The 25,455-nt window shown below is 43.0% G+C and overlaps 2 protein-coding genes across 3 annotated transcripts in view; one reads left to right on the top strand and one right to left on the bottom strand.

The window, feature by feature from the left end:
* Nucleotides 1–24,423, bottom strand: part of CFAP52 (cilia and flagella associated protein 52) — a 34,761-nt gene extending 10,338 nt beyond the window's left edge. The window contains exons 1-9 of one of the 2 annotated variants that reach the window (XM_029212786.1): nt 24,297–24,423; nt 17,707–17,906; nt 17,184–17,320; nt 13,560–13,688; nt 11,901–12,000; nt 10,767–10,883; nt 7,281–7,381; nt 4,438–4,608; nt 179–327 (exon numbers count right to left, since the gene is read on the bottom strand). In XM_029212786.1, the coding sequence (XP_029068619.1) occupies nt 179–327; nt 4,438–4,608; nt 7,281–7,381; nt 10,767–10,883; nt 11,901–12,000; nt 13,560–13,688; nt 17,184–17,320; nt 17,707–17,906; nt 24,297–24,375 (1,183 nt within the window). In that variant the 5' untranslated portion in view covers nt 24,376–24,423. Of the gene's footprint in view, nt 1–178; nt 328–4,437; nt 4,609–7,280; nt 7,382–10,766; nt 10,884–11,900; nt 12,001–13,559; nt 13,689–17,183; nt 17,338–17,706; nt 17,907–24,296 lie in introns of both variants that reach the window. The other variant, XM_029212787.1, reaches the window with a different exon arrangement.
* A 658-nt stretch (nt 24,424–25,081) lies between these two features.
* The window catches only part of STX8 (syntaxin 8), a 241,112-nt gene continuing 240,738 nt past the window's right edge, over nt 25,082–25,455 (top strand). The window contains exon 1 of the mRNA XM_029212789.1: nt 25,082–25,239. Within this exon, the coding sequence (XP_029068622.1) occupies nt 25,223–25,239 (17 nt within the window). The 5' untranslated portion in view covers nt 25,082–25,222. The remainder of the gene's footprint in view (nt 25,240–25,455) is intronic.

A 25,455-nucleotide genomic window follows, 5' to 3' on the forward strand; every position in this document is an offset into this window, starting at 1 on the left:
TCCTAGCTCAGAAGGGATCCCAGCTGGACGGGAATTCCAAAGACAGGCTAGATGAGAAGCAAGTGCACAGCGGGAGGCTGTTCCAGGTCATCCCCATGTCGCGCCTGGTAGGATAAGAATGACGAGAACCGAAGCCACAGCCGGAGCCCGAAGCCAAACCCTGGCACACCGACCTTACCGGAAATGATGCTCTTGCCGTCCCTCATGAAACCTATGCCACGGCAGGTCATGTTGGGCACAGTGATCCGTAGCAGCTCCCTGTTGGACAGCATGTGCCACACCCGGATGTCCTTCTTGGCACAGGTGGCAAAGAGCTCAGCGGTGCCACTGCAAAGAAGCCACCAAGAGGATAAGGGATGCAGCCATACGAGATGCACAGTGTTTCTCCGGTGCCCGTCTGACACTAAAATGGCCTTCACGAGGATGGAGGGAAGGACGCCTTTAGACACCTGTTATCTCAAGCTTGAGGGCCTTACAGATTTTTTGTGTAAAGTGGCATGTGATGCCCTCAAACCACCTGTGGACAATCTTTCATAGTCTTGGGACTTCCCTGGCAGTCCAGCAGTTAGGACTCTGCAATTCCATTGCAGGGGGCACGGGTTCAAACCCCGGTCGGGGAACTAAGATCCTGCAAACCATGCGGTGCGGCCAAAAAAAAAAAATCTTTCATAGTCTTTTTTCTTACGAAGGGTTGGGACAAAGTTGCTCAAAAGGAAAATGCCAATTTAAAAGTCTTTCAGTGTCCTGTTGATCGCAAGTAACACATGAGAAGAAATACATCTGTGGAATATTTATATTAAAAGAGACTAAACAAACCTTTTCCTGTAAAGGAGACAATCTTGTTAAAATTTCAAAGAAGAAAACGACAAGGGTTCTAGAATTCATGTTTGCAGACAACCCAAAATACTTCTTTGTTTAGTTATGAGAAAATATGAGATTGTGAACAAGGAAGAAAAACCCATAGTAATTGGTCTGTTGGGTTTTTTTCCCCCCAATGGACAACTCGTAAATATAATGAAAAATGTCCAATAAATTACAGATTATTCCAATTTGAGAAAAAGGAGTCATACCAGGGTACAATAAAGACCATCTGCTTTATAAGTATGCATTTCTAGGGACTTCCCTGGTGGTCCAGTGGTTAAGACTCCCCGCTTCCACTGCAGGGGGCACGGTTCCATCCCTGGCTGGGGGAACTAAATTCCCACATGCCACAGGGCGTGTCCAGAAAAATAAAGTATGCATTTCTAGCTAAAGTCCTTGTGGAGACTGGGCTTTTAGATTTAAATACCTCTCAAGAAATTCCTACCGATCAGCATAAGCACATCCATAAAAAGAGAGTCCCTCTCTCTTAGGTTAAGATCTACTCACTTTGGAATGAATGGAAAAATAAGTGGATCATTTCCACATATTTAGCTTTGGGACTCAGAGGTAAAATTATGATGCTGGACTACCACCTAGAAACAGCAAGCTCTGGGACTCTCCTGGTGGTCCAGAGGTTAAGACTCCACGCTCCCAATGCAGGGGGCCCGGCTGGGTTCGATCCTTGGTCAGGGAACTTGATCCGGCATGCATGCCACAACTAAGACCCGGTGCAGCCAAATAAAATAAATAAGTAAATATTTTTTTAAAAAAAGAAACAGCAAGTGCTGGAACAGGAAAGCAGGGGCTCCTTGCTCCTGCCAATTCTGATTAACAGAGATCAAATCAAGCCAACGTTGGAGTGGTAATATTTATTGAAATAAGAAATGTTTTATGTCAGACACTGCCTTCAGTGAATGAGCTCCTCCTTGGGGGAATATGAGCTCTTTTTTTTTCTTTCTAATTCATTTATTTATTTTTGGCTGTGTTGCGTCTTCGTTGCTGCTCGTGGGCTTTCTCTAGTTGAGGCGAGCGGGGGCTACTCTTCGTTGCGGTGCGCGGGCTTCTCATTGCTGTGGCTTCTCTTGTTGCGGAACACGGGCTCTAGGCATGAGGGCTCAGTAGTTGTGGCGCGTGGGCTCTAGAGTGCAGGCTCGGTAGTTGTGGCGCACAGGTTCAGTTGCTCCGCGGCATGTGGGATCTTTCCGGACCGTGGCTCGAACCCGTGTCCCCTGCATTGGCAGGTGGATTCTTAACCACTGTACCACCAGGGAAGTCCCAACATGAGCTCTTAAAGAAGCATATGGACTGCTATGAAAATCAAGTATCATGGAATGAATCTACCTAGAGAACTTTCCAAATTCTCTCTCCCCGAGATGGACAGTCCACTTCCTCAGGAATTAAGCCTAGTCCAAAAACGTCCTGAGTTTAGGATCTGAGAGATTAAGTTCCAAATTGATTGGATCAAGATGGTACACTAAGTATGTGTGCTCCTTCCCACCCAGCTAAAATCCCACTCCTGGGGAGTTCCCTGGCGGTCCAGTGGTTAGGACTCAGAGCTTTCACTGCCGTGGCCTGGGTTCAATCCCTGGTCACGGAACTAAGATCCCACAAGCTGCGTGGCACAGTCAAAAAAATAAAATAAAATAAAATCCTACTCCTGGGCATATATCCAGAAACATACGCTTGTGATGTTGGAGCAGTGAAGTGGTCACACAAACTTCCCACAGATAACGTTTATAAAAGCCAGATAAAATGAACAACAATAAGAACCAAAAATCCTGAAGACGGGGCTTCCCTGCACTCTAGAGCCCACGAGCCACAGCTACTGAAACCCGCGAACCTAGAGCCCGTGCTCCGCAACAACGGAAACCACCGCTAGAGAAGCCCGTGCACCGCAACGAAGAGTAGCTCTCCGCAGCTAGAGAAAGCCCGCGCGCAGCAACGAAGACCCAACGCAGCCATAAATCAATAAATGTATTTATTAAAAAAGAAAAAAGAAATGCAGGGACTTCCCTGGCGGTCCAGTGGTTGAGACCCTGCGCTTCCACCGCAGAGGGTGTGGGTTCGATTCCTGGCTGGGGAACTAAGATCTTACATGCCGTGTGGTGCAACAAAAAATTAATTAATTAAAATTTTAAAACTGCCCAAATTACTGTGTGCCAGCTGAATTCTACATGTAGGGGGGAACCTCAAAAGGAAGAAAAAGCAGGCAGAGACCAGAGAGGATATACTATTTTTTCTTTTTAAAAATTCTATTGTTTTTTTTCTTTCTTTTTTTAATTTTAAGATTCTGTTTTTGAGGACAGAGCTCGTGGGATCAATTTGAGCGTTTTTTTTTTTACCTTTTTAAGAGAGTTTTTTTACCTTTAGCTGAGCACAGTACATTCATCAACTGTGCTCAGTTTGGGTGGCTGAAAGCTGAACCTTATAGGCTTAAAGTGACTGCTAGTGTGTTTCTTTGGGGGACATAAAATGTTCTAAAATTAGATTATGGTGATGGTCGCACAACTCTGTAAATATGCCCCTAGAAAAACCATTGAACTGTACACTCTAATGGGTGAACTTTATGATATGTAAATTATATTTCAATAGAGCTGTTAAAAAAAAAAGAAAAAAGTACAAAACCTAAATAAAGACTCCATAAGAAATTGAAAAGGTATTTAAAAACTTACCCTTACTAAAGGTACCAGGACCAAATAATTTTACAGATTGATTCTACCAAGCTCCTTAGAAAAAGAGAGGAAAAGTGATACAGAAAGGAAATGACCAGTTTTCAAATAAAGATTCACCTAATGGGAGGCACCAGCTGTTTTCACTAATAGGAATATTTGGGAGAACCTAATCACAAAGACTCACGGAACCAAAACTACATTTTGTGATCTTAAGGATCAAGTTTTCAAAGAGAGTCTTGCTACCTATAGAACAATGACTTTGAGTTTTGTAAATTCAAGTGAAACACTAAGGAAGTTCAGGGCAAAAACTGTGACCAACCTCATGGAACAAATCTCACCAAAGACAAAAGAGGTCTCAAATTCAAATAATGGCAAACTCTGACTGTAGCTCTTTTTGATATTAAAACTGCTGATGGTTATTTGTTTCACTGGGTTTGTGAGGGATCTACCAAGATATACAGCAACGAGATCCAGAAGAACTCAATCTTATGACCACTGCCATCGAGCATGCCAAATCTGGAAGACCCAAGAGGTGCAAACAAATGACTCGAAAGATGTTTGAAAAAAGGCACTACTAAGCTTTTCTCCAGACAGCAGTGGGCAAACATAGAAAAGTTTTGCCAGTCTGTTCACCATTTCCATGATGGATTTATTAGAAAAGCCAACATTCTAAAGAGGCCCAAATTTGAATTATGAAACGAAAGTAGCTGCTTGGTAAAGGCGATAGAAAGCCTATTAAAATAATTCGCTACAATAGAAAAATTTCAGGAGAAAAAATAATTTATTATGACTTATCATGATCGATTATGTTAGTTGGTATTGAAAGTATATTAATAAAATTACATGTCCTTACACACAGCACCAAATCTCCACGTTCTTATCATTTTTACTGTCTTCTACTTACAATGGAAAGACGATGTCCTCAACAGCTTCAAAGTGACAAGTTGTAATGAGAGTCTCTTTGAAATCTGTGAAGTTGACACGATAAATGTGTGACTCTTCTGTTCCTACAAAGAACTGGTGTCCTTCCCCTCGAAGTGTGATAGAAGTGATGCCACCTTGTAACTGGATTTTCCTTTAAGGAGAAGCAAAAGGAGAAGCAGATTTCCTCAATCGATGAGTATTTATTAACTGTCCGAAGCATTACAGAGGACACATATCAGGCGTGTGACCTGGGACATGCCTTTGAGGAGGTGGCATAGTTGGAAAGGCAGGGGTTACAATATTAAGTGCCCATGGTCAGCAAATGGAGAGGCCCACATGGCGTACTATAGTCGGGGACCTTATCTGTGAAATGTGGTCTGAAATGGGTCATGTAACACAGGTAGCATTTAGATAGAGGGAACATTCTAGGCAAGCAAATGGGCACAAATGACCATGCCAATTAATTAAACACTTTATTAATTCCACTTCTGGGAAATAATCCTAAAATCAGGGGAAAAACCCTTTATGTCAAAGAATGTTAGTATAACCTTATTTTAAAAAGTAAAAAGTTGGAAACAACCTAAGTATCCAATTATGTTGGAATGGTTAAATGATCTATGGAGCAGTGACTTCAAAAAGTATTTGCCTGGCCACTAAAACCATGTTTAAAAGGCTATGGAGGGCTTCCCTGGTGGCGCAGTGGTTGAGAGTCCGCCTGCCGATGCAGGGGACATGGGTTCGTGCCCCGGTCCGGGAAGATCCCACATGCCGCGGAGCGGCTGGGCCCGTGAGCCATGGCCGCTGAGCCTGCGCGTCCGGAGCCTGTGCTCCACAACAGGAGAGGCCACAACAGTGAGAGGTCCGCGTATCGCAAAAAAAAAATTAAAAAATTAAAAAGGTTATGGAGTATACATATTTTACCACCATAAAAGATCATGTAGTAATACTGAAACTATTTATGATGTTTGCATTAAGTAAAAGACCAGAATACAAAAGTTTATATATTAAAAAAGTACAATTCTTTTAAAATGTATATGAATAACACGGGCAAGAAGAAATAACAAAGTGTTAATAGTGGCTATGTTTGCCAGAACTTTCAGGCGTCATTTTTTCTTCTTCCACCTTTCAGATATTTCAGATCCCCCTGCTCCCCAAATGTTTACTGAGTATGAGCTTTTCTTAAAAAAAGAATATATAAATGAACGAGGTCCTCGAAACCCAACCTTGCTCTGCAACTAACTTAGTTTTGACAATGAAAATACAGTGAGGGTTCTTGTGCAGGGAACGAACATGGGAAATGCAGTATTTTACAAAGAGTCATTTGTTGTTGGGACACAGAACAGTTAAGGGGGAAAGGACAGAACCCAAGTCATATCCCAGCTCCTTCACTAACTAGAGCTCTGTGACTCTTGGATAAGTTAGAAACCTCTGGGCCTCAGTTTACTCAACCACAGAATAATTCCTCCTTTACAGGGTTGCAGCTGGAGATAACGGAGGTAACCCTTGGCCTCTGGGCTGCAAAGAATACAAGGTGCTAGTGTTCCCAGGGCTACAGGGGCAAGGCCAGGACCTCTGACCCCCAGCCATCTGTACAAGCATCCGAGTTCCCTTTCTAACCTCCATGACCTCTCCTGGGGGCTGCTTCCTCAATCTACAAACCCAAGGAGAAGGAAATCACAGTATCCAATTTGAGCCTTGCTGGCACACAGGGTTATCCTGGAGACATTTACAGCACCGACCCTGTAATAATTACTTTGAGTCTAATTATCTTCATTACAATGGGTCCATTTGTGTATTAAAAACAAGGGGTTAAAAAATGAAAGGGTTAATTTCCTATACTCACTTCATGGATCCAGAGTCTACCCAACACTGCTCTGAAGTTGCCTCCCCCTTTTTTTATTCTCCTTCATACAAACACAAAACTGGTCCCAATATATTCTCCATAAGACCTACACTGAGCACTGAATTTAAAGTTGCAACCTGTCCCGTCTGCTTCAAAACCTAACCCCCCTTCTCCACAAGCTACTTATTTATCCCCATGGTACTCATCACTCTCTAATACCATGTACTTTACTTGTTTATTTTGTTTATTATTTATTGTCGTCTCCCTCCTGCTGGAACGTAGACTCCATGAGGGTAGGGATGGTTTTTTTCCTTCTTTTTTCTTTGCTTTACTCATTGATTTCCCAAGCACCTAAAATAGTGCCTGGTACATAGCAAGCGCTCAATACAGATTCATCTGCATGAAAACAGGTAATACTCGTTTCTCCAATGTATATCCATATACATAGAGCTCAGAGGCCACGTGGAGCGTGTCTAGGGGTATCTGGCTTCTGTTGAAGCTAAGTTCAAGAGCTGCCTCTGCTCCTCTGGGATGTGTCTTTCCATCCCAACAAGATCACTCCCTCTGTAATCTTCTCTGCAACATTCATTATATATTTTACTTTATCGGGACCATGAGATTGTGTTTATATATCATCTCATATTATAGTGACTTTTTAATGTTTGTCTACCTTATCCCCAAACCAGACTGTAAGTTCTGGGAGGGCAAAGACACAACTTATTTTTTCTTTATTTATTTTCTTTCTTTCTTTTTTTTAACAACTTTATTGGAGTATAATTGCTTTACAATGGCGTGTTCGTTTCTGCTTTATAACAAAGTGAATCAGCTATACATATACATATATCCCCATCTCTCCTGCCTCTAAGATGAGATTCTTTAACCAAATATCACTTTGCCAATATCACTTAGTTCCCGGCTTTAAGCAAACCTCCCTCTAGGGGGTCTCTCCCCATCCAAACCCTGTGGAGTCTGGAACTTACTTGATGGGTTTGTAGCTGGGGCTTTTACAGAAGACCAGCAATCCGGCTCCAGAGCCCAGCAATAAACCCCCCATCTTCAGGCACCTGATAGCTGACACTCCCTAGGGGGAGAAAGAGCATTAAGAAAAAGGCCAAACGGTTTCATCATTAAGAATCTATGCGTGATGGGCTTCCCTGGTGGCGCAGTGGTTGGGAGTCTGCCTGCCGATGCAGGGGACACGGGTTCGAGCCCTGGTCCGGGAGGATCCCACATGCTGCGGGGCAGCTGGGCCCGTGAGCCATGGCCGCTGGGCCTGCGCGTCCGGAGCCTGTGCTCCGCGACGGGAGAGGCCACAGCGGTGAGCGGCCCGCGTACCGCAAAAAAAAAAAAAGAATCTATGCGTGACCTGACACAATGGGCATGGCCAGGGCCACACTGATGCTGCCCTGGATGAAGCTAAGAAAGGTGTTGCCTGTGATGTACCCCCAGGCTGGCTAAGATGCCTCAGTGCCAACAACAAGCTCGTGTGCCAGGAAGTAGCCCTCCTGGTCCTGCAAGGAGCAAACACGCTGCACCAAGCTTCTTGCCTTTAAAACCACCTGTGCATTCTGAATATATTAAAAATTAACACTTTACATCCACCCAAATGCAGTTAGCGCAGAGACGTAAGCACGACCCCAGCAACATCAGTTCCTCAGGTGCCACCATTTTCACCAGAACTTAACCCTTAGAATGCAAAGAGACTGTATTTGAAATCCAAAGAAAGCACAGGAGACCCCTTATTGTTTGGTGACTGTATTTTCTGAACTCAAGCATTTAGTCTGTAATCTTACCTGTAATAGGAAACATATTTAAAGTCAAAGCCATCTTCAAAGTCTGGGGATGCATGATGGTCATTTTGTATCATCCTCTATGATGTTCTAATCTGAAAATGTGCACGACCAATACCTTCTTTTTTTTAATTTTTTTTAATTTTTTTTTATTTTTTTATTTTTTGGCCAAGCCACGCAGCACGCAGGATCTTAGTTCCCCGACCAGGGATCAAACCCGTGCCCCCTGCAGTGGAAGCGTGGAGTCCTAACCACTGGACCATCAGGGAAGTCCCCCAGTATTTTATTTTAAAACACTCAATAATAATACAGCTAGTGACTTGAGAGGTTTGTGTCTTAATGAGGTTTGGATATTATAAAACAAATATTATGTCCCTTCAAGTTACTTCAAATTGAATTTTGCCTGTTCTGGCTCAAAAGGCATTCCATGATGCTTGAGAAGGGAAACCAAGGCTCAGGAATATGAAGGCATGAACCAGAATTGCATGCTGCCCTCTCCTGCATCCCAACCCCAGCTCCAAAAGTGCTGGAGCAGGACCATGGGATGAATGCCTGGCCCATGAGGAGACAACCCTGAATGCTAAATATTTTTAGCATTTGTTCAGGGACTTAGGGAAGCAAGGGATAGAGTTTCACAGAGCTTCAAAGTTACATACGTGTAATTTCTAAATAAACTTTTTTGCAACTACAGATGACATTGTTCAAGTGCACAGGCTCTGGAGCCAGTCTGCCGGGCTTCCAATAGCAGTTCTACTACTTGTTAGCCATGAGATCTTAAATGGCACGTGCTTTAGTTTTCCTCATCTGTAAAGCACGGTTGCAGTGGTACCTACATCTCATCAGATTGCAGTGAGGATCCAATGAAAGTATAAGAAAGGTGCTGTGCTCCATGTCTGACCCCTCAACATTTACTGAGTATGTACTGTTGTTTAAATTATTATTATAACCATCATCACCTTCTTCATTTCAGTGCTGTATGCCTAATAGTGCTGTCTGTCCATTTGAAACCATTCCAATTCTTTATCTCTCTAACCACAGAGCAGACATTTTTTTTGTTTGTTTGTGTTTAGTCTTTTGTTTTTTATTGAAGTATAATTGACTTACAACACATAGAGCAAACATTTCGGTAGAGTTTCAAAATGGGTAACTGCCCGAGATTACTTGATATTCAAACCAAATGTCTTCAGTGATACCTCCTATCCCTTTGTCCTAAAAGAATTCTTTTCTTTCCGCTTGTGTAAAAGGCATCTTGGAAACATTGCTTTATGGAATTTACCATTGGACCTGAATTAGGTATTAAAGCATCCATAGGAGACTTAAGTGCCACAGGTTTGAGGAACACTAAGACAGTCAGCATCTTTTCTGGAGAGGCACTTACATCCCAGGTGGTGGGGAGGCAAAAATAGCCAGATCAGAATTTTCACATAGTGTTTTTTGTGGTACGCGGGCCTCTCACTGTTGTGGCCTCTCCCGTTGCGGAGCACAGGCTCCGGATGCGCAGGCTCAGCGGCCATGGCTCACGGGCCCAGCCGCTCCGCGGCATGTGGGATCTTCCCGGACCGGGGCACGAATACCGTGTCCCCTGCATCGGCAGGCAGACTCTCAACCACTGCGCCACCAGGGAAGCCCCTCCCATAGTGTTTTATGGAGCCCTTTGAAGGTATCTCAGGAGTCAGAACTGGCAGGGCTCTCAGCCTTTCCCTCCTTTAACCTGATCTGCTTTGCTTTCATCTGTTGAATATATTGGAATCCCTCTCCTAAAAATAATTTGAAAAACACTGGCTTGGACTGTACCTTGATCTCCTGTGGGGTTATTTCTAGACTCTTCTCTACCTATACTAGAGCTTTCTCTCATTCTTATGCACCTCCTTAAAAGCTGGAATAGTAAACAGTTATGTGATTAAGAAAACTCTAACGTCTTCCCAGGAACATGGTGCAATATTGCAAAGCTTCTTGGGACTATTGGCTAAGTGGAAATGCATCTAAGCTTAGTTAGAACCACCTGTTCTATTACCAGACATGAGATAGGCAGGTGCAGAACCTGGCAGCTTTCAAATTCAAAGTTTAGTAGAAACAGCCCTTGTAACTTTCCGGGACACTGGAAATAACAGCACTTATTCTGTCCAATTACCCTTTGATTGTAGGCTTTTTATTTTGGTTTAAATATCAAAATCTCTCACTGGACTTTTAACCTGAATTGTTAGGAATTCTGCAAATATAAACAATGAACAATTTCTACGTCTTGCTCATGACTTAAAATGTCAGCTGAGGCTAAAATCTAAGATCTGGTTATTCGATTAGAAAATAAAATGATATGTAGTCTTGTAAATGAAAGAGCACATGTCTCTTACACATGGCAACTAGGCTGCCCAAATGCTGGAACCAACGTGGTTACAAAGCCACAGGCCCTGAGCTTTGAAGATGAGGGAAAAAAAGGTGTGATTCTGATCCCTAATTGAGGACACGTAGGAATACCTCTGCCCTGAATATAAACCAGGGAGGAGGGCTTGAGCGAACTAATCAACTTAACCTTGCAAATTTAGGTGTGACATTGGGTCCATCACAGACTTGTCATTTTTTCTCCACAGACACTTAACGGAAGCCTGTGCTCACGGTGGCAGGAAGAAATCACTAGAAAATGTCAGGGCAGAGCAGACTTTGATGGTCTCTACTCACCAGACTGAATCTGTCCTTGGCAGGCCCAGTGTCTGCCAGCAGCTTGGTCCTAGGGCTCATCTTTAGAATATCTCCAGTGGTGGTGCCGAGGTAGAAAAAGCTATCATCATTGGCCATCTGGGGATCAGAGGGAAAACGAAATCTGAAGACCTGGTTTTCCCCAGTGATGTGCATGAGCCCCTGATCAGGGAGGGGATGAGCTTTCTCTGAACCCCACTGTGACCTCCAAAGGGCACAGGGAACTCTGCTCAATATTATGTAACAACCTAAATGGGAAAATGTATAACTGAGTCGCTTTGCTGTGCACCTGAAACTATCACAACATTGTTAATCAACTAGACTCCAACATAAAATTAAAAGTTTAAAAAAAAGACCTACAAAGGTCCTTATGGCGACTCCTGTTTCCTCAGACTCAAAGATGGGTAAGAACAGCTTCGAGGGGAGCGCAATAGGGCCAAACTCAGAACTGGAGGAAACATTAGACTCCAAGCAGCCTGTGCATTTCACCGGAAGTTGACCTGTGTCTGTTGTTAGCCTGCACATCCCGAGACACCTCCGAAGGGCTCCTAGGGAGAAACTGTGCTCCTCCAGAGAGAATGTGCATTCGCTTTATCTCCTATTTCAAAGTCTACATTCATAAAATGAGTATGCATTAAAAAAGAGGAAGTGGAGAATGGGGTTATATGCATGAATATTTGGATCCACCTTAAAAACATACGAATAATTCCTCCTTATGGAGGAAACTGCATTTCAACAAGGAGTTTCATTGTCAGAAACTTTATTTCCAGTGCAGAAATAACATAAGTGGCAAAGGGAGGTGCTGGGGGCTCTGAGTACCTCCTGGCTACGCTGCTTCCCTCCAGGTGAGGCAGGTTCCTGGGGTCTGATGGCAGTTCAGGTCCCACTGAAACAGATTTCCCCATAGCTGTGTCTAGGCAGCCTCTCCAGCTTCCTGTGCCTCCTCAGTCACTGTCCCCCATGTCCAGACCTCACCTCCCCACCCCTAGCCCTAGGTACGTGTACCTACACACACGTACACACACGTGTACGCGCACAGACACCTATCTTGGTCAGTACTGTTAACAGGAACTTGTACTAACAGCTACCTAAAATAACACTTAGAGTAATACTCACTGAGATACTCATGACTATTCTTTTCATTTGTCCTGTATGGCACTCGGTTGGCCAGATCTTTCTATTTGGGAGATCCAGTTCCCATACTCGAATTGTCCCACTGGAGAAAAGAAACCCACAATTAAATGGATACCCATTTAATAGACACTTCATCTCTTCTCTGTTTTCTGCAGTGCCTTGAAGGAGAAGCTGAAAGGAAGAGAACTAGGTATTTCGGGGGATTTGTTACAGCCTGGTGATCTACCCAAGATACAGTCGTCCCTTGGTATCCACGGGGGATTGGTTCCAGGACCCACCAGCGGACACCAAAACCCGCGCACGCCCATAGCCCATAGGTGGTCCTCCTCAGTATCCACGGGTTCTGCATTCGTTATTCCGCGCTCACGGATTCTACCAACTGCAGATCTAAACGTGGTACGTGATCCACAGTTGGTTGAATCTGCGGATGCATAACCCAGGGATACCGAGGGATGATTGTATTCCATTCAATGCTCACAACCACCTTGTGAAGTAGGTTTTATGATCCCCCCACTCTCCAAATGAGGTTTAAATTCAGGTTTTGACTCCTGGAGACACATTATCAGCAGACATCAGAATTAGCTGATACCTGCTGCTCAATCACTTGTGGAAGAGCAGATAGACCCCCCGTAAAAGTTTTAGGCAGACGACTCTGCAAACCTGAAGGGAGTTGAAGAGCTTCACGGCCACCAGTGACCCCCCGAAGTCAGGGTAGGACGTGGTCAGCTGCTTTAGGATCAGAGAACTGTCCTGATAAGATTCTCTCCTTAGGGGCTGGCTTTCATGCCAGCCAGTTAGTTTCATGGCCTCTGAATAAATCCTTCCTCGTAATTAGCCACGGAACAGAGGCATGCCGGATGTCACAAGGTGGGGGCAGGAAACAGCACAGATTCTTTATTCTGGCTGGAAAAGTAACGAATGACATGCGCCTTTCACAGATGAGAGACCACAGGTGGGCTGAAAAGGATCGTTCCAACCAATATATGCTTCAACCCTACCTTCAGATTTCTGACCTGCGAATTGGTATGTGACATGAAAGGGGATGCTTTTATATAGGTTTAACCTTCATGTCAAACTCCAAACAGGGCTCTGATAGGTGAACCTGTAAATTAAGTTCTTCTGTTAGACAGATGCAGGCCTCTGTTCAGACCTTCAGCTTGGTACCCCACCCGCTTAGCTGCTCGATGCTGACCCTACCAGAAATGATCGCATATGGCTGATAGTCAAACGTTTGAAACTTGCTGGTGCAGTTCATTCGCAAACTCTCATTTCACGAGATCTAAATTAAGTGCAGGTGGTAAGAAACATCAACCAGTAAGTGAATCGGTGCAACTGGGCAAATGACCCTGTGAGCACTGATTGGGGGCAATGTGTTATCTGTAACAAACAGACCAGAGCCTGAAATGGGTTTAGCAGATCAGCAGAACCTTTTCAGTAGGAAGCACAGAATGGTCAAATAACCATATTTAAAAAGACTTTCAGCTAAAAGGATTTTTAATGATTCCCAAATCATGAAAATTAAGATGCAAGTTCTTTTTCCAGGACGAAAGCCACGTTCACCCTAATTGGAATGACCATGTTTTCTGTGCAAGCAAATCGAGTGATTTACAAATTCTGGACACCTTGACAGCAGATGCGTACTTTCCAGCAGTGACAAACATCTCATCGCAGCAATTGGAGAAGATGACCGTGGTGGCATTCCCGACGTTGGGGCCGGCAGCAGGGCTGCCACAGATGGCGTCTCCCTTGGCTATGCTCCACACCACCACACTGCCCAGACGAAAGGACAAAGAGAGTCAGGGGAAAACAGGCTTTCAAAATAAGAAACGGCTCTTTTAGCGGTTCTAGAAGGAAAAAAATTAAAAGGTTACTTACAGAGGAACAAAAGAATTACACCGCCCCCCTGCCCCCCAGACGTCTCCTCAATCGCACTGGGTTCGAAGATAAATGGGTGACATTTTAAAAGTTTTGAAGGAAAATGATTATAAGGCTGGAAAACCATCAGCCTGTCAATCAAGTTTGATGCTAAATCTAAAGAGATTTTCAGACAGGCAGGGCGTAAAAGTTTACCACTCATTTATCTCTTGTAAAAATATTTCCTTGGGGAAGTACTCCAGCAAAAAAAAAAAAAAAAAAAAAAAAAATTCATTAATTAGAAGCAATAAAGGGGATGACATGGGCGTGTTTTCAAACTTGAACATGTAGCTGATTCACTTGGAGGGCTTAGTAAAACAGAGAGTGCTAGGACCTACCCCCAGACTTTCTGATTCAGTAGGTCTGGGGTGGAGGCTGAGAGTCTGCTTTGCTAAAAAGTCTCAGGTGACACTGATGCTGGTGGTCCGGGGACCACACTTTGAGAAGTGCGGTTGTAGGTTACCTTTTCCATCTTTCTGAGTACAGTCATACAATTTAGTCCTAAACTGAGTAGTGTTTGCTTAATGATATCAAAAATGTGTGTGTGGGGGGGTGTTACATTAAACACTGGGGTCAGAGTATTAAAGAAAAAGAATGCAGATGGTACAAACCCGGTTAATGGAAAAACATGCCTACCTATGTGCCCCAGATTTTCTACATGTGGAATGAATTATCACAGGTGGTCTACATCAAGGTATAACCGTGTTCGCCAGGAAGGGGGAAGGAGATAGTATAAGAGCTATGAATTCTTTTTCTCAGTAGGAAGTTGATAGATACCACCTAACGTGGAAAAACTGAGATGCATGTCACTTAAAAGTTGTAAAAAACTAGAGGAGCCAGTATCAAAAAAGACTGTTAAAACCTCATACCCAAGAGAAATAAAAATGTACATCCACACAAAATCTTGTACGTAAATGTTCCTAACAGCATTAGTAATAGTAGCCTAAAAGTGGAAATGACCCAAAAGTCTATACATTAATGAATGGGTAAGGAAAATGTGGTATATCCATACAACGTGAAAACAGTCACAAAAGGCCGCATATTGTATTATTTCATTTATGTGAAACATACAGAGCAGGCAGATCTATACACACAGAGAGTAGGTTAGTGGTTGCCTGAGGCTGGGGCAGGGGCAGTGGTGGAGCAGGAATTGGGAGTGACGGCTGATGGGCGCTAGGTTTCTTTTTGAGGTGTTGAAAATGGACTAAAATTGATTGTGGCAAAGGCTGCACAATATAACACGTAAAAAATGTCCTTGGGGAAGTATTCTGGCAAAAAAAAAAAAAACCAAACAAACCCACTCAACTAACCACTATACTAAAAACCACCTGACTGTACATCTTAAATGGGTAGATTTCATGGTATGTGAAATGTATCTCAATAGGGCTGTAAAAAAGAAAAGAATCCAAGTGCCTCTGGACAGTAGAACTCTTCATGGTGGAGGGGATACAAATTTTGAATCCTTCTGCATAGTAGGACAACACACTCGCTTTATGAACCATGAACAGGTATAGCTTTAATTTTTCAAAAACAAGTTTAAGATTTAAAAATAAATAAAAGGCACCAACATAGATAGCTGGCCAAATAAACTCCAGCATATCCATACAATTGAATAACATACAGTTGTTGCAAAGAGCGATATGTATTGCCTACATATATACACATAGAAGATATCCTTGGTATAAAGTTAGTCAAAAGCAGGTTGTAGTATAACACTGATAGCACAATAACATTAACGCAAAAGCTTCACAGATAGGTTACAAAATATTCAAAATGTATGCATATGCAAACTCTAGAGTGTCCACTCTAGTTCCCAGCATCCCTTCTGTTTCTCCCCCTCTGTGGAGACGCCAGGTGGTTTGGGTAGAATGGAGCCTCCCACACGGTCAGGGTTGACCCATGACTATACAAAAGCAGCCAACAGGACCCCATGCTCTTCACCACCGTGACTATTCAGGGATGGGCATGTTGCATTTTCCTACAGCAAAATTTGTTTTTCTTTCAAGAAGAAACTTTCTTGAGCATGTTTTTCTCAGCATCTCCAGTTTTCCGTAAGCAAATCTTCGATAGCCTAAAATCAAGCTTAAAATTACAGAGGAGACGACAGTTTTGCAGATTAATCTTGGGTAAGGAGCCGTTTTATTCTCCCCCCAAGGCCCAGCCTTGGCAACTCTTCGGCAAGGTCTGGGGGTGCGGGGTGATAATTGCCAAGCTTGAAAAGCCTCTGGGGCTGGGACCCAGGCATCAGGGGTCTTATTTCCTCAGGTGATTTCAATGTGCACGCAAGACTTCAATGTGCCTTAAGTTGAGCTAAGAATGTTAATAGCTGATTTGTGGATGCGTTTCTTACACACAAAAAAAAGCCAAAACAGTCAAATGGGGGATAAGCCAGGGAAGTCTGATTATTTACATGGCAAGAGAATGACCGTGAAAGGAGGAAATCTCGTGACGATTTTGTTGATTTGCTATATATTAAGAGAACCGTCAATATACAACTACACACAAATGTAAACTTCCATTGTAATTAACCTGTGGATCTCAAACAAGAAAATATCTGTGAAAGTGCACCAAAGTATTAAATCCTACACAAACCTCAGGTGTTATTTTTCTTCTATAAATGATGTTCCTTTAGCATTAACACAGGAATAGGTGCTACATTGATTTTTATTCCTAATATAATGCTTTGAAATACTTTTCCCCCCACAATTTCATTTGTATGTATTCTCTCCCTACTAAACTTGACTGTGAGATCCTTGAGCGCCAAGATCATGTCTTGGTGAGGCAAGTTAAAAAATTTAAAATGCCACCTCTAGAGTCACACTGCCAGGGTTTGTCCCCCAGCTCTGCTACTTAGCAGCTGGTGAGTTTAGTTCCTCAGTCATATGGTCCCAATAGCTCCCACCTCATGGAGTTGTCATGAGGCTTAAATGAGATAATGAAGTTAAGTTACTCAGCCCACACCTGTCCCATAGTAAGTGCTCAAAAAAAAAATTAGCTGTTGTCTATGATGAGAATGATGGTGACAAGATGATGTCATCTTTTACAGCAATGGTTCTCGATTTAGTTGCACATTAGAATCACCTGGGAAGTCTTTCTAACTCTTAAAGCCAAGGCCAAGTGGTCAAAGTCTCTGAAGGTGGAGCCAACCCTCAGTAATTTTCTAAAGCTCCCAGTTGATTTCAACGCACTGCCAGGCTTGAGAATCAGCGTCCCATAATATTTTCGTCATAGCCTTTTCACACCACACACGCTCTATAGATGGGCAAACAGAGAGTGTTAGATAGGAGAGGGTACTTAACACATCTAGAAATATGCATGGCGGAAAATAGGTAAATATGCTTAGTTCATTACCTTCCATCATCTGGGCCTCCTAGTGATACCAAGTACAAATCATTTGGTGAAAAGGCCAGAGCTTCAATTTTGCCCTTGTGAAGTGACAGCCGAGCAATCAGCTCCCTTTTCTTATAATGCCACAAAATGATATCCGCCTGGGAGCAAGAATACACTGTCAGATCATAGACAGGCTTTGAAAGAACTGGAAGAGATAGCTACCCCTCTCGGTGAGAAATAATCATTCGTCACTTTTCTAGAAATCAGAGCAGGTCTTACAAACACGACAGCAACAAGATGGACACAGTTGTAATCAGGGACGTTTGTTTCTGAGCGTTACTGGTCACAAGTTGCACCATCGGGTATAAAACCACTAGGTTCCTCAGCTCTCAGCCTGATAGGATGAAAATGAGTTCCGAGAGGGGTCAAAGGAAGAGGAGGAAGGGTGTAAACAGGGTAGCACACAGCTATTCTGAAGTGGGCAGTTTTTCTTGGGAGGCACTGCTAAATCTATTGAGAATGAGTGATTTTTTAGTTTTTTCACCTTGAAGCCCATGAATGTGACTTGTCCGGAAGCAATGTAAACTCCGCTCTTGGAGATGGTCACACAGGAGACATTGTTGCCGTGACCGTGTAGGAAATTCTGTTCCTGGGTATTTAGTGCCTGAATGAGGATGGTGCAACCCAGAGGATAAACCAGATGCTCCTGGTCGGGATGGCATTTTAGACCAGTGGGGACATGTCCTAAAAGAGAGATTAAAAATAAGAGTAAAAAATTAAAAAATAAGTCAGGGGCAGAAGTGGCTGGTGGTTTTTATTTAAATTGAGCACAAAAGAACGCTTTTGAAATAAGCCTTCGTTCAACTAAAATAAGTGTATGTGTGTGTGTGTGTGTGTGTGTGTGTGTGTGTGTGTCAGGGAGGGGTGATAGGTAATTTTATTCCACTGACAAGAAGGTTGGTCAAATAATATATAAGCTTCTCAAACTTTAAGGTGCATAAAAGTCCCCAGGGGCTCCGGTTAAAATGCAGATTCTGATTTTAGGTCTGGGGAGGGGCCGAGATACTGCATTTCCGACAAGCTCCCAAGTGATGCTGGTGTTGCTGTTGCTGGTCCAGGAACCTCACTTCAGACCTAGGTCCAGTGTTTGTAATTCTGATAAGCACAGAGCACATGAAGCAGGAGAAGCCTGTCTGGGTGAGCGCAGAGCCATAGGGAGAACGTGAATTCACTACCTTGGGCAGAAGTTTGGTAAAGATAAAAATTAGGGTTTTCGTTCTAAGTCTCTGGCAGGCTGAAGAATCCCAGGACTTCTCATAGTGAGACCCCAATCCTCCAGATATTTGCCAAGAACCATCTCAACAATTATAAATCTTTGTAATATGTTCTAATATGAAATAGACATGAGTCCTCCCTTGTTACTCATCTTTGGTCAGAATTGTTTTGGTTATTTTTCATATCTATTTTGCAATATACACTTTAAAGTCAGCTTGAGTACTTGAAAAACTCATGTTTGTATTTAGGGGAGTGGCATTAAATGTATAGATTAATTTAAGGAAAAATAATTTTTATAATAATACGTTATATTTCCTTTCTAAAAGCAGGGTATGTTTTTCCATGAAGTCTCCTTTTATGCTCCCTGGCGGCATTTCTAATATTTCTTCATAAAGATCTCACACATTTATTTTGTTTACTTCTTGGTAGTTTAACATCTTTTTTTTTTTTTTTTTTTTTCCGGTACGCGGGCCTCTCACTGTTGTGGCCTCTCCCGTTGCGGAGCACAGGCTCCGGACGCGCAGGCTCAGCGGCCATGGCTCACGGGCCCAGCCGCTCCGCAGTATGTGGGATCTTCCCGGACCGGGGCACGAACCCGTGTCCCCTGCATCGGCAGGCGGACTCTCAACCACTGCGCCACCAGGGAAGCCCTAACATCTTTTTTTAAATTGCTATTTCCTTCCCCATCAAAAGAGTCACAGATATTTATTAATATAGTTTTCTGGTCCTTAATGAACTCAGCTTTTATATTTAACTCCCTCTGGAATTTAGTTTGATGCATTATGTGATTCCAGTAGCTAGACAGATTTTTTTTCTTCAAACGGCCAAATATATTAATTGAATAAATGATTTCTTTCACTTTCATTGTGATCATCGTTCCTTTCTTCTGCAGTCAGTTCTCATAATACTAAGGTTTGTGTCTGGGGGTGATCTTGTCCTTGTGAAATGTATACTTAGTTTTTCTCATTGCAGGCTCCTTATAAACAATCATATGGCTACCCATAGGGTAAAAGTAAACTTAGATCCCTACTTCACACCATCCACAAACAATACATTCCAGATAGATCAGGGACCTAAATGTGAAAAACAAGACTTAATGTACATACAAGTGTAGGAAATGACTAGAAAGTGACGCAAAAGAGCAAATCCTAACAGCGGAGGCCAATATGTGCATCAAGTTATGTTAAAAATCACAAACTTCCTGGGAGTTCCCTGGTGGCCTAGTGGTTAGAATTCTGGGCTTTCACTGCCGTGGCCCGAGTTCAATCCCTGGTCAGGGAACTGAGATCCTGAAAGCCGCGTGGCACAGCCAAAAAAAAAAAAAAGAAAAAAAATTAAAAACTAATGACAAAAGACAAAATGAAAAGAAAACCCAAACCAGGAGAAGATATTTGCAATGTCCGTAATACCAGACAGAGAATCATACCCAGCAGAATATATAAAGAACTACCATGAAGCAATAAGAAAAATACAAACTGCCCGACAGAAAAATGAGCAAAGGCTATGAAGAAGCAATTTATGACGGAGGAAATTCAAAAGCCAGAAAACGCATAGAAAGATATGCAGCTGCACAAGTGACCAGGGAAATGCAAATTATATCCAAAACGAGATACCATTTCATTTCCATCCTAATGGCTAAAATTAAGTAGGCGGACAGTACCAAGCATTAGTGATGTGCAGCAAAGGGAACACTCACAGACTGCTTAATGGGAGGGTAAATTGGTAGAATTGCTTTGGAAAATGTGTCCGTATTGAGCATCATTGAATACATGTACGTATCCTAGGACCGAGATCTACTCTTCAGTATATAACCTAGAGAAATACTTGCAGTTGTGCTTATGGGCCGTGTACAAAGGTGTTCACTGTGCCGTTGTTTATATTATTAAAAAGTGGTAAATGAATAAAAGCCCATCAACAGGGAAATAGATATTTAAAGCAAATTAAATCATCACCCAAGTAATGTTGGGTGAAAAAAAGCAGGTTTCAAATGTGCAATAAAACAGAAGATTAATCTTTTTAAAAGATTATAAAATATAAGAACATGTAAACATATACAATTTATATATAGTATATCGCATATAGTATATTTAATATTTTACATATATAGTGAAATTTTAAAACATAGCTGGGAAGGGTACACTAACTTCAGGATAATGGTTGTCTCTCTAGAGGGAGAAAGAATCAGACAGTGTTATAGGAGAGAGAACTGAAAATGTACAGTACTTGGAAGATTCAAGTACACTTACATATTTACACCCTCAAGTTAAAACTCATAAACTATCATGTAACTCTACAATGAGTGCTATTGTCACCATGATAAAAGGGGCTTTGCTTTTGCTTCTGATTTGTTTCCATGTGAGAGCTACTAAACTCCATTACCTGGTGTTTAAGGCCTCCAAAATCGAATCCCAGGCTCTCTTTACTGTATTATCCTGCCAGTCCATGACACTGAAGCCAGCCAAGTGTTTGCCATTCCGCAACTGACCCCACACTCTCCCCCTTCCTCCTTGGCTCACCCTATATCTGCTCCCTGGGATATTTACTCACCGACTCCTACCCAACTTTAAAGACTACTTGAGGGCTTCCCTGGTGGTGCAGTGGTTAAGAATCTGCCTGCCAATGCAGGGGACACGGGCTCCAGCCCTGGTCCAGGAAGATCCCACATGCCGCGGAGCAACTAAGTCTGGGCAACACAACTACTGAGCCTGCACTCTAGAGCCCTCAAGCCACAGCTACTGAGCCCACGTGCCACAACTACTGAAGCCCGCACGCCTAGAGCCCGGCTCCGCAACCCGCAACAAGAGAAGCCAGGGCAGTGAGAAGCCCACACGCACCGCGATGAAAAGTAGCCCCCGCTGGCCACAACTAGAGAAAGGTGGCGCGCAGCAAGGAAGACCCAATGCAGCCAAAAAAAAAAAAAAAAAGAGACTGCTTGAATTAATCTTTGACCCCATTCAAACCTAGAATAGAAGCTTTCTCCCACACTTTCATAAAACTTTGGTTATTTTCCGACAAGTAGTATAGCCTTTTTACGTAAACGTGTTGCACTGAAGGCAAAATTACGGGAAACTCAGTCACTTTTTACCAACAAACCCATATAACTACAGCCCGGATCAAGAAGCCGATTATAACCACACCCCAGACATTTCCCATCTGCCTTCTCCCAGGCTACATCTCCCCAAAGGTAATTGCTGCTTTGACTTTTATTCCTGTAAATTAATTTTCCTCATCTTAGAACTTTATATGAATGGAATTATACTGTACAGTACGTATTCTGTCACATCTGGCTTTTTTCATTCAACATTATGTTTGTGAAATCTATCCACATTGTTGTGTGTAGCACTACAGCGGTCCCTCTGCATCGGTAGAGGATTGGCTCCAGGACCCCTGCGGATACCAAAACACGTGGATACCAAAACACGCGGATGCACGAGTTCCTTACATAGAAGTGTGTACTACAGTCGGCCCTCGGCATCCATGAGTTCTGCCAACCGTGGACAGATATTTCTGCCCTCTGTATGTAGTTCATTCTTTTTCATTGCTTCAGAGTAATCCATTCTATGAATATACCAATTTATTAGTCCTTTCTACTTTTGATGGACATTTTGGTTGTAGTTTTTAGCTATTTGAAATAATGCTACTATAACCATTCGCATATATGTCTTTTTGGTATACATTTTGTATGGCATTTGGAGGATACATCAAAAATCTTTAAGATGTACTCAGAATTTATCCCAAGGAAAAAGTTAAAGAGTTAAAAGATTTAGCTATGCAGATGTTCTTTGTAGCATTTAAAAATAAATGCAAAAAAATGTAAGTTATACTAAATTTTTAAAAACAGGACATTGGTTAAATAAATTGGGGCATATCTATGCAACAGAATATTATATTAAAATATATTAAAATCATGGCATAGAGTATATTTACTGCTAAGGAAAGATTTGCATGGCATCCTAGGTGGGAAAAAAATCTGATTATAAGAGAATATATCAGCATGAGACCACTTTTGTGGAAAAAATTTATATGTCAATGTATATTTGAAAGGATCATACCAAAAGTTTAACAGTGATATCTTTAGGAAATGCAATGATGGCTGATTTTTTTTCAGTTTCACTGTATTTTTCCAATTTTCTAAATTCTTGTTCTTAAGTATGGCTATGGATTTACCCCTGTATTACACTGTATTCTCAGTGCACAGCATACTATTTGTCATACAGTCATTCTAGATAAATGCATATTTGACTCTATGAAAAAATATAAATTGTCACAAAATCAAGAAGGTAGAAACAATTCAATTAATTTTATTCAATTTTAAAAGGCCACGATAATTGCCATGGGAGACACTGAGGTATAATTGACCATATATTTGGTCTTTGAGTGCCACAAAACAGCACAAATTCAGTAGCAGGGCTCTCTGCTGGTCACCATTGTGACCCTTTGCCCTCATAGCAGGTCATCCACATCCTTTACCAATGACCTGGTGATCAGCTCTAAAGATGGCCAGCATCTCGGATGCACTAAATGCCCACTTTCTATCAGAGACTGTTAACCTAAAACGAAGACTCAAGAGCCAAGTCCTAGAATGTGCTAACACTTTAGCCATTGATTGTTCTGTGTCTACATTACCACAATTTTAAAGATTTCAGGCATCAAAATGCACTTTTTTAAAAGTTTGCTTTTTTTAAAAAAATAGATCTTTATTGCTTCACAATACTGTGTTAGTTTCTGTTGTACAACGAAGTCAATCAGCCGTATGCATACGTATATCCCCTCCCTCTTGAGCCTCTATCTCACGACTCTAAGTCATTGCAAAGCACCTAGCTGATCTCCCTGTCCTATGCGGCTGCTTCCCACTAGCTAACTATTTTACATTCGGTAGTGTATATATGTCAATGCTACTCTCACTTTGCCCCAGCTTCCCCTCCCCGCCGTGTTCTCAAGTCCATTCTCTATGTCTACTTCTTTATTCCTGCCATGCCACTAGGTTCATCAGTACCATTTTTTTTTTTTAAGATTCCATATGTGTGCGTTAGCATACGGTGTTTGTTTCTCTCTTTCTGACTTACCTCACTCTGTATGACAGACTCTAGGTCCATCCACCTCACTACAAATAATTCAATTTCGTTTCTTTTTATGGCTGAGTAATAGTCCATCAACAGATGAATGGATAAAGAAGATGTGACACATATATACAATGGAATATTATTCAGCCATAAAAAGTTTGCTTTTTAAAAAATGCAATCCATTGCTTGTTTTCATCCTTCTCAGAAAACCAAACAGCATTGCCCCCCTTCATGTTGCAAATAGGAGGGGGTCATAAATCAGATTTAGGCAGAACAAACAGGCCTCCTCTGACCAAAGCATCTCTCCTCTCCAGCTCCCCCTGGCGTCCTCTTCGCCTTCTGTCGTGGACTGAAATCCTCACCATTACAATCCCTCCTCCCCCCCCCCAGCCCCTTCTCATTAGTACATCAGAAGGTGGTCCCAGGGGCTTACACGGATTCTGTAGGTGGTTACTGAGGAGCAGGCAGTACTGCGGGTTGTGTGGGGCTTAGAGCCAGGGGAGAGCTGACTAGTGGGAGAAGGCTTTCAAGTCACACTTACTTATCCTTAAGGAGGAGGAGGCATTTCGTTCCTTTTAGATGCTGGCAAAACTCATCCCATCCTTTGAGACTTGGAGTGAGGATGTGACTCTCTAAGACTTTTGGGGAGGAGGGGCTCTCTGGGTCCCCAGTGCTTCGCTCATGCCAGCGTCCCAAGCTGCCTTCCAGGTGCTACCTGGGGTCTCACTCTCCCTGTTTGCACTACGTGTGCCTGGGGTTCCTAAACCGCCCAACCCAGACGTGCTCTAGGTCTCACCATTGAATCCGATCACGGCCTCAAGCTCCAGCTCGGCCACCTCAGCCACCTCATCCTTGGGCGAAGTTTGGGTCTCCATCACCCGGAGACTCCGCTCACGTTCCTCTCAGCCTCCAGAGGTGCAGCGTCTTCCGGTCGTTATGGTAACGGATTTGCGCACGCGCGCCAGATCAACGCCTGCGCTGAAACCCAGCCGAAGGAGTTCGAGTCCTTTTGCTCTCTTGCAAATGAAAAGAGCCGTTCTTTTTACCTTCCAGTATTTCTCTGGAAATTTAAGGGGCACTAAATGCACAGAACTAATTCCCTCCTGTCCCATGTAAAGAGTCTGTGACCTTTGGGGTAACTATATAATCAAGCACCTTATGGCATTTAAAACTTAAAGGATTGCCTCTGATGGGAAGGCTGCCGTAAGACAGTATATAATTGATACTTCTTTGGGTCCCTTGTTTGAAGCAGGACAAAAAGGGTTTTTTTAACTATACTGAGGTATAAATTATATATAGAATTTACTTAAAGTGGGCTTTAGTAAATTTATATAGTTGTGCAACTATCACCACAATCCATTTTTTGTTTGTTTGTTTGTTTTTGTTTTAAGCAGGATAAAATGTTAAGTAACTGCTAGAGGTCTTGAGGGGCTCCCACCTACCTGGGAAAAATGCTTAGATTTTGTTCAAAAACAGTTTTATTTTAATTGCACCCAACTGTTCGCGTCTCTTAGTGGAACCCGATTGCTCCAACCTACAGTTCCCCGGGGGAGCGCTTTCCTTTCTTCATCACAGTTTGGAGGCCTTGGGGTATGTATATTCACTGTGCAAACTCCAGGTTCCGGTCGCGCACGGGTCGAGCCGCGGGGTGTGAGCCGCGCGGGCCGCCGTAGTCAGCTGTTGCGAGCAGGAAGTGTCCGAGGAGTGGGTGGAGACTGCACCATGGCCCCGGACCCCTGGTGAGCCCGGGGAGAGGGAGGGTGCACGCGGACCGTCCCGGGGGCGGCCGTGCTGCTGGGGAGCGGGCGGTCGCTAGGCATTAGGGCTGGAGGCCTTTCGGGATAAGGGGAGGGGAGCAAGGCCCCTTCCCCTACTGCCAGGGGCGGGGGTTGAGGGGCTGGGCTCTGCCGCATCCCGACACCCTCGGTCTTGACAGGGGTGGCCGGGGCGGGAGA

Source organism: Monodon monoceros, unplaced genomic scaffold, assembly GCF_005190385.1.
Source record: "Monodon monoceros isolate NGI ecotype Baffin Bay Population unplaced genomic scaffold, NGI_Narwhal_1 Super_Scaffold_9, whole genome shotgun sequence".
Classification (NCBI taxonomy): domain Eukaryota; kingdom Metazoa; phylum Chordata; class Mammalia; order Artiodactyla; family Monodontidae; genus Monodon; species Monodon monoceros.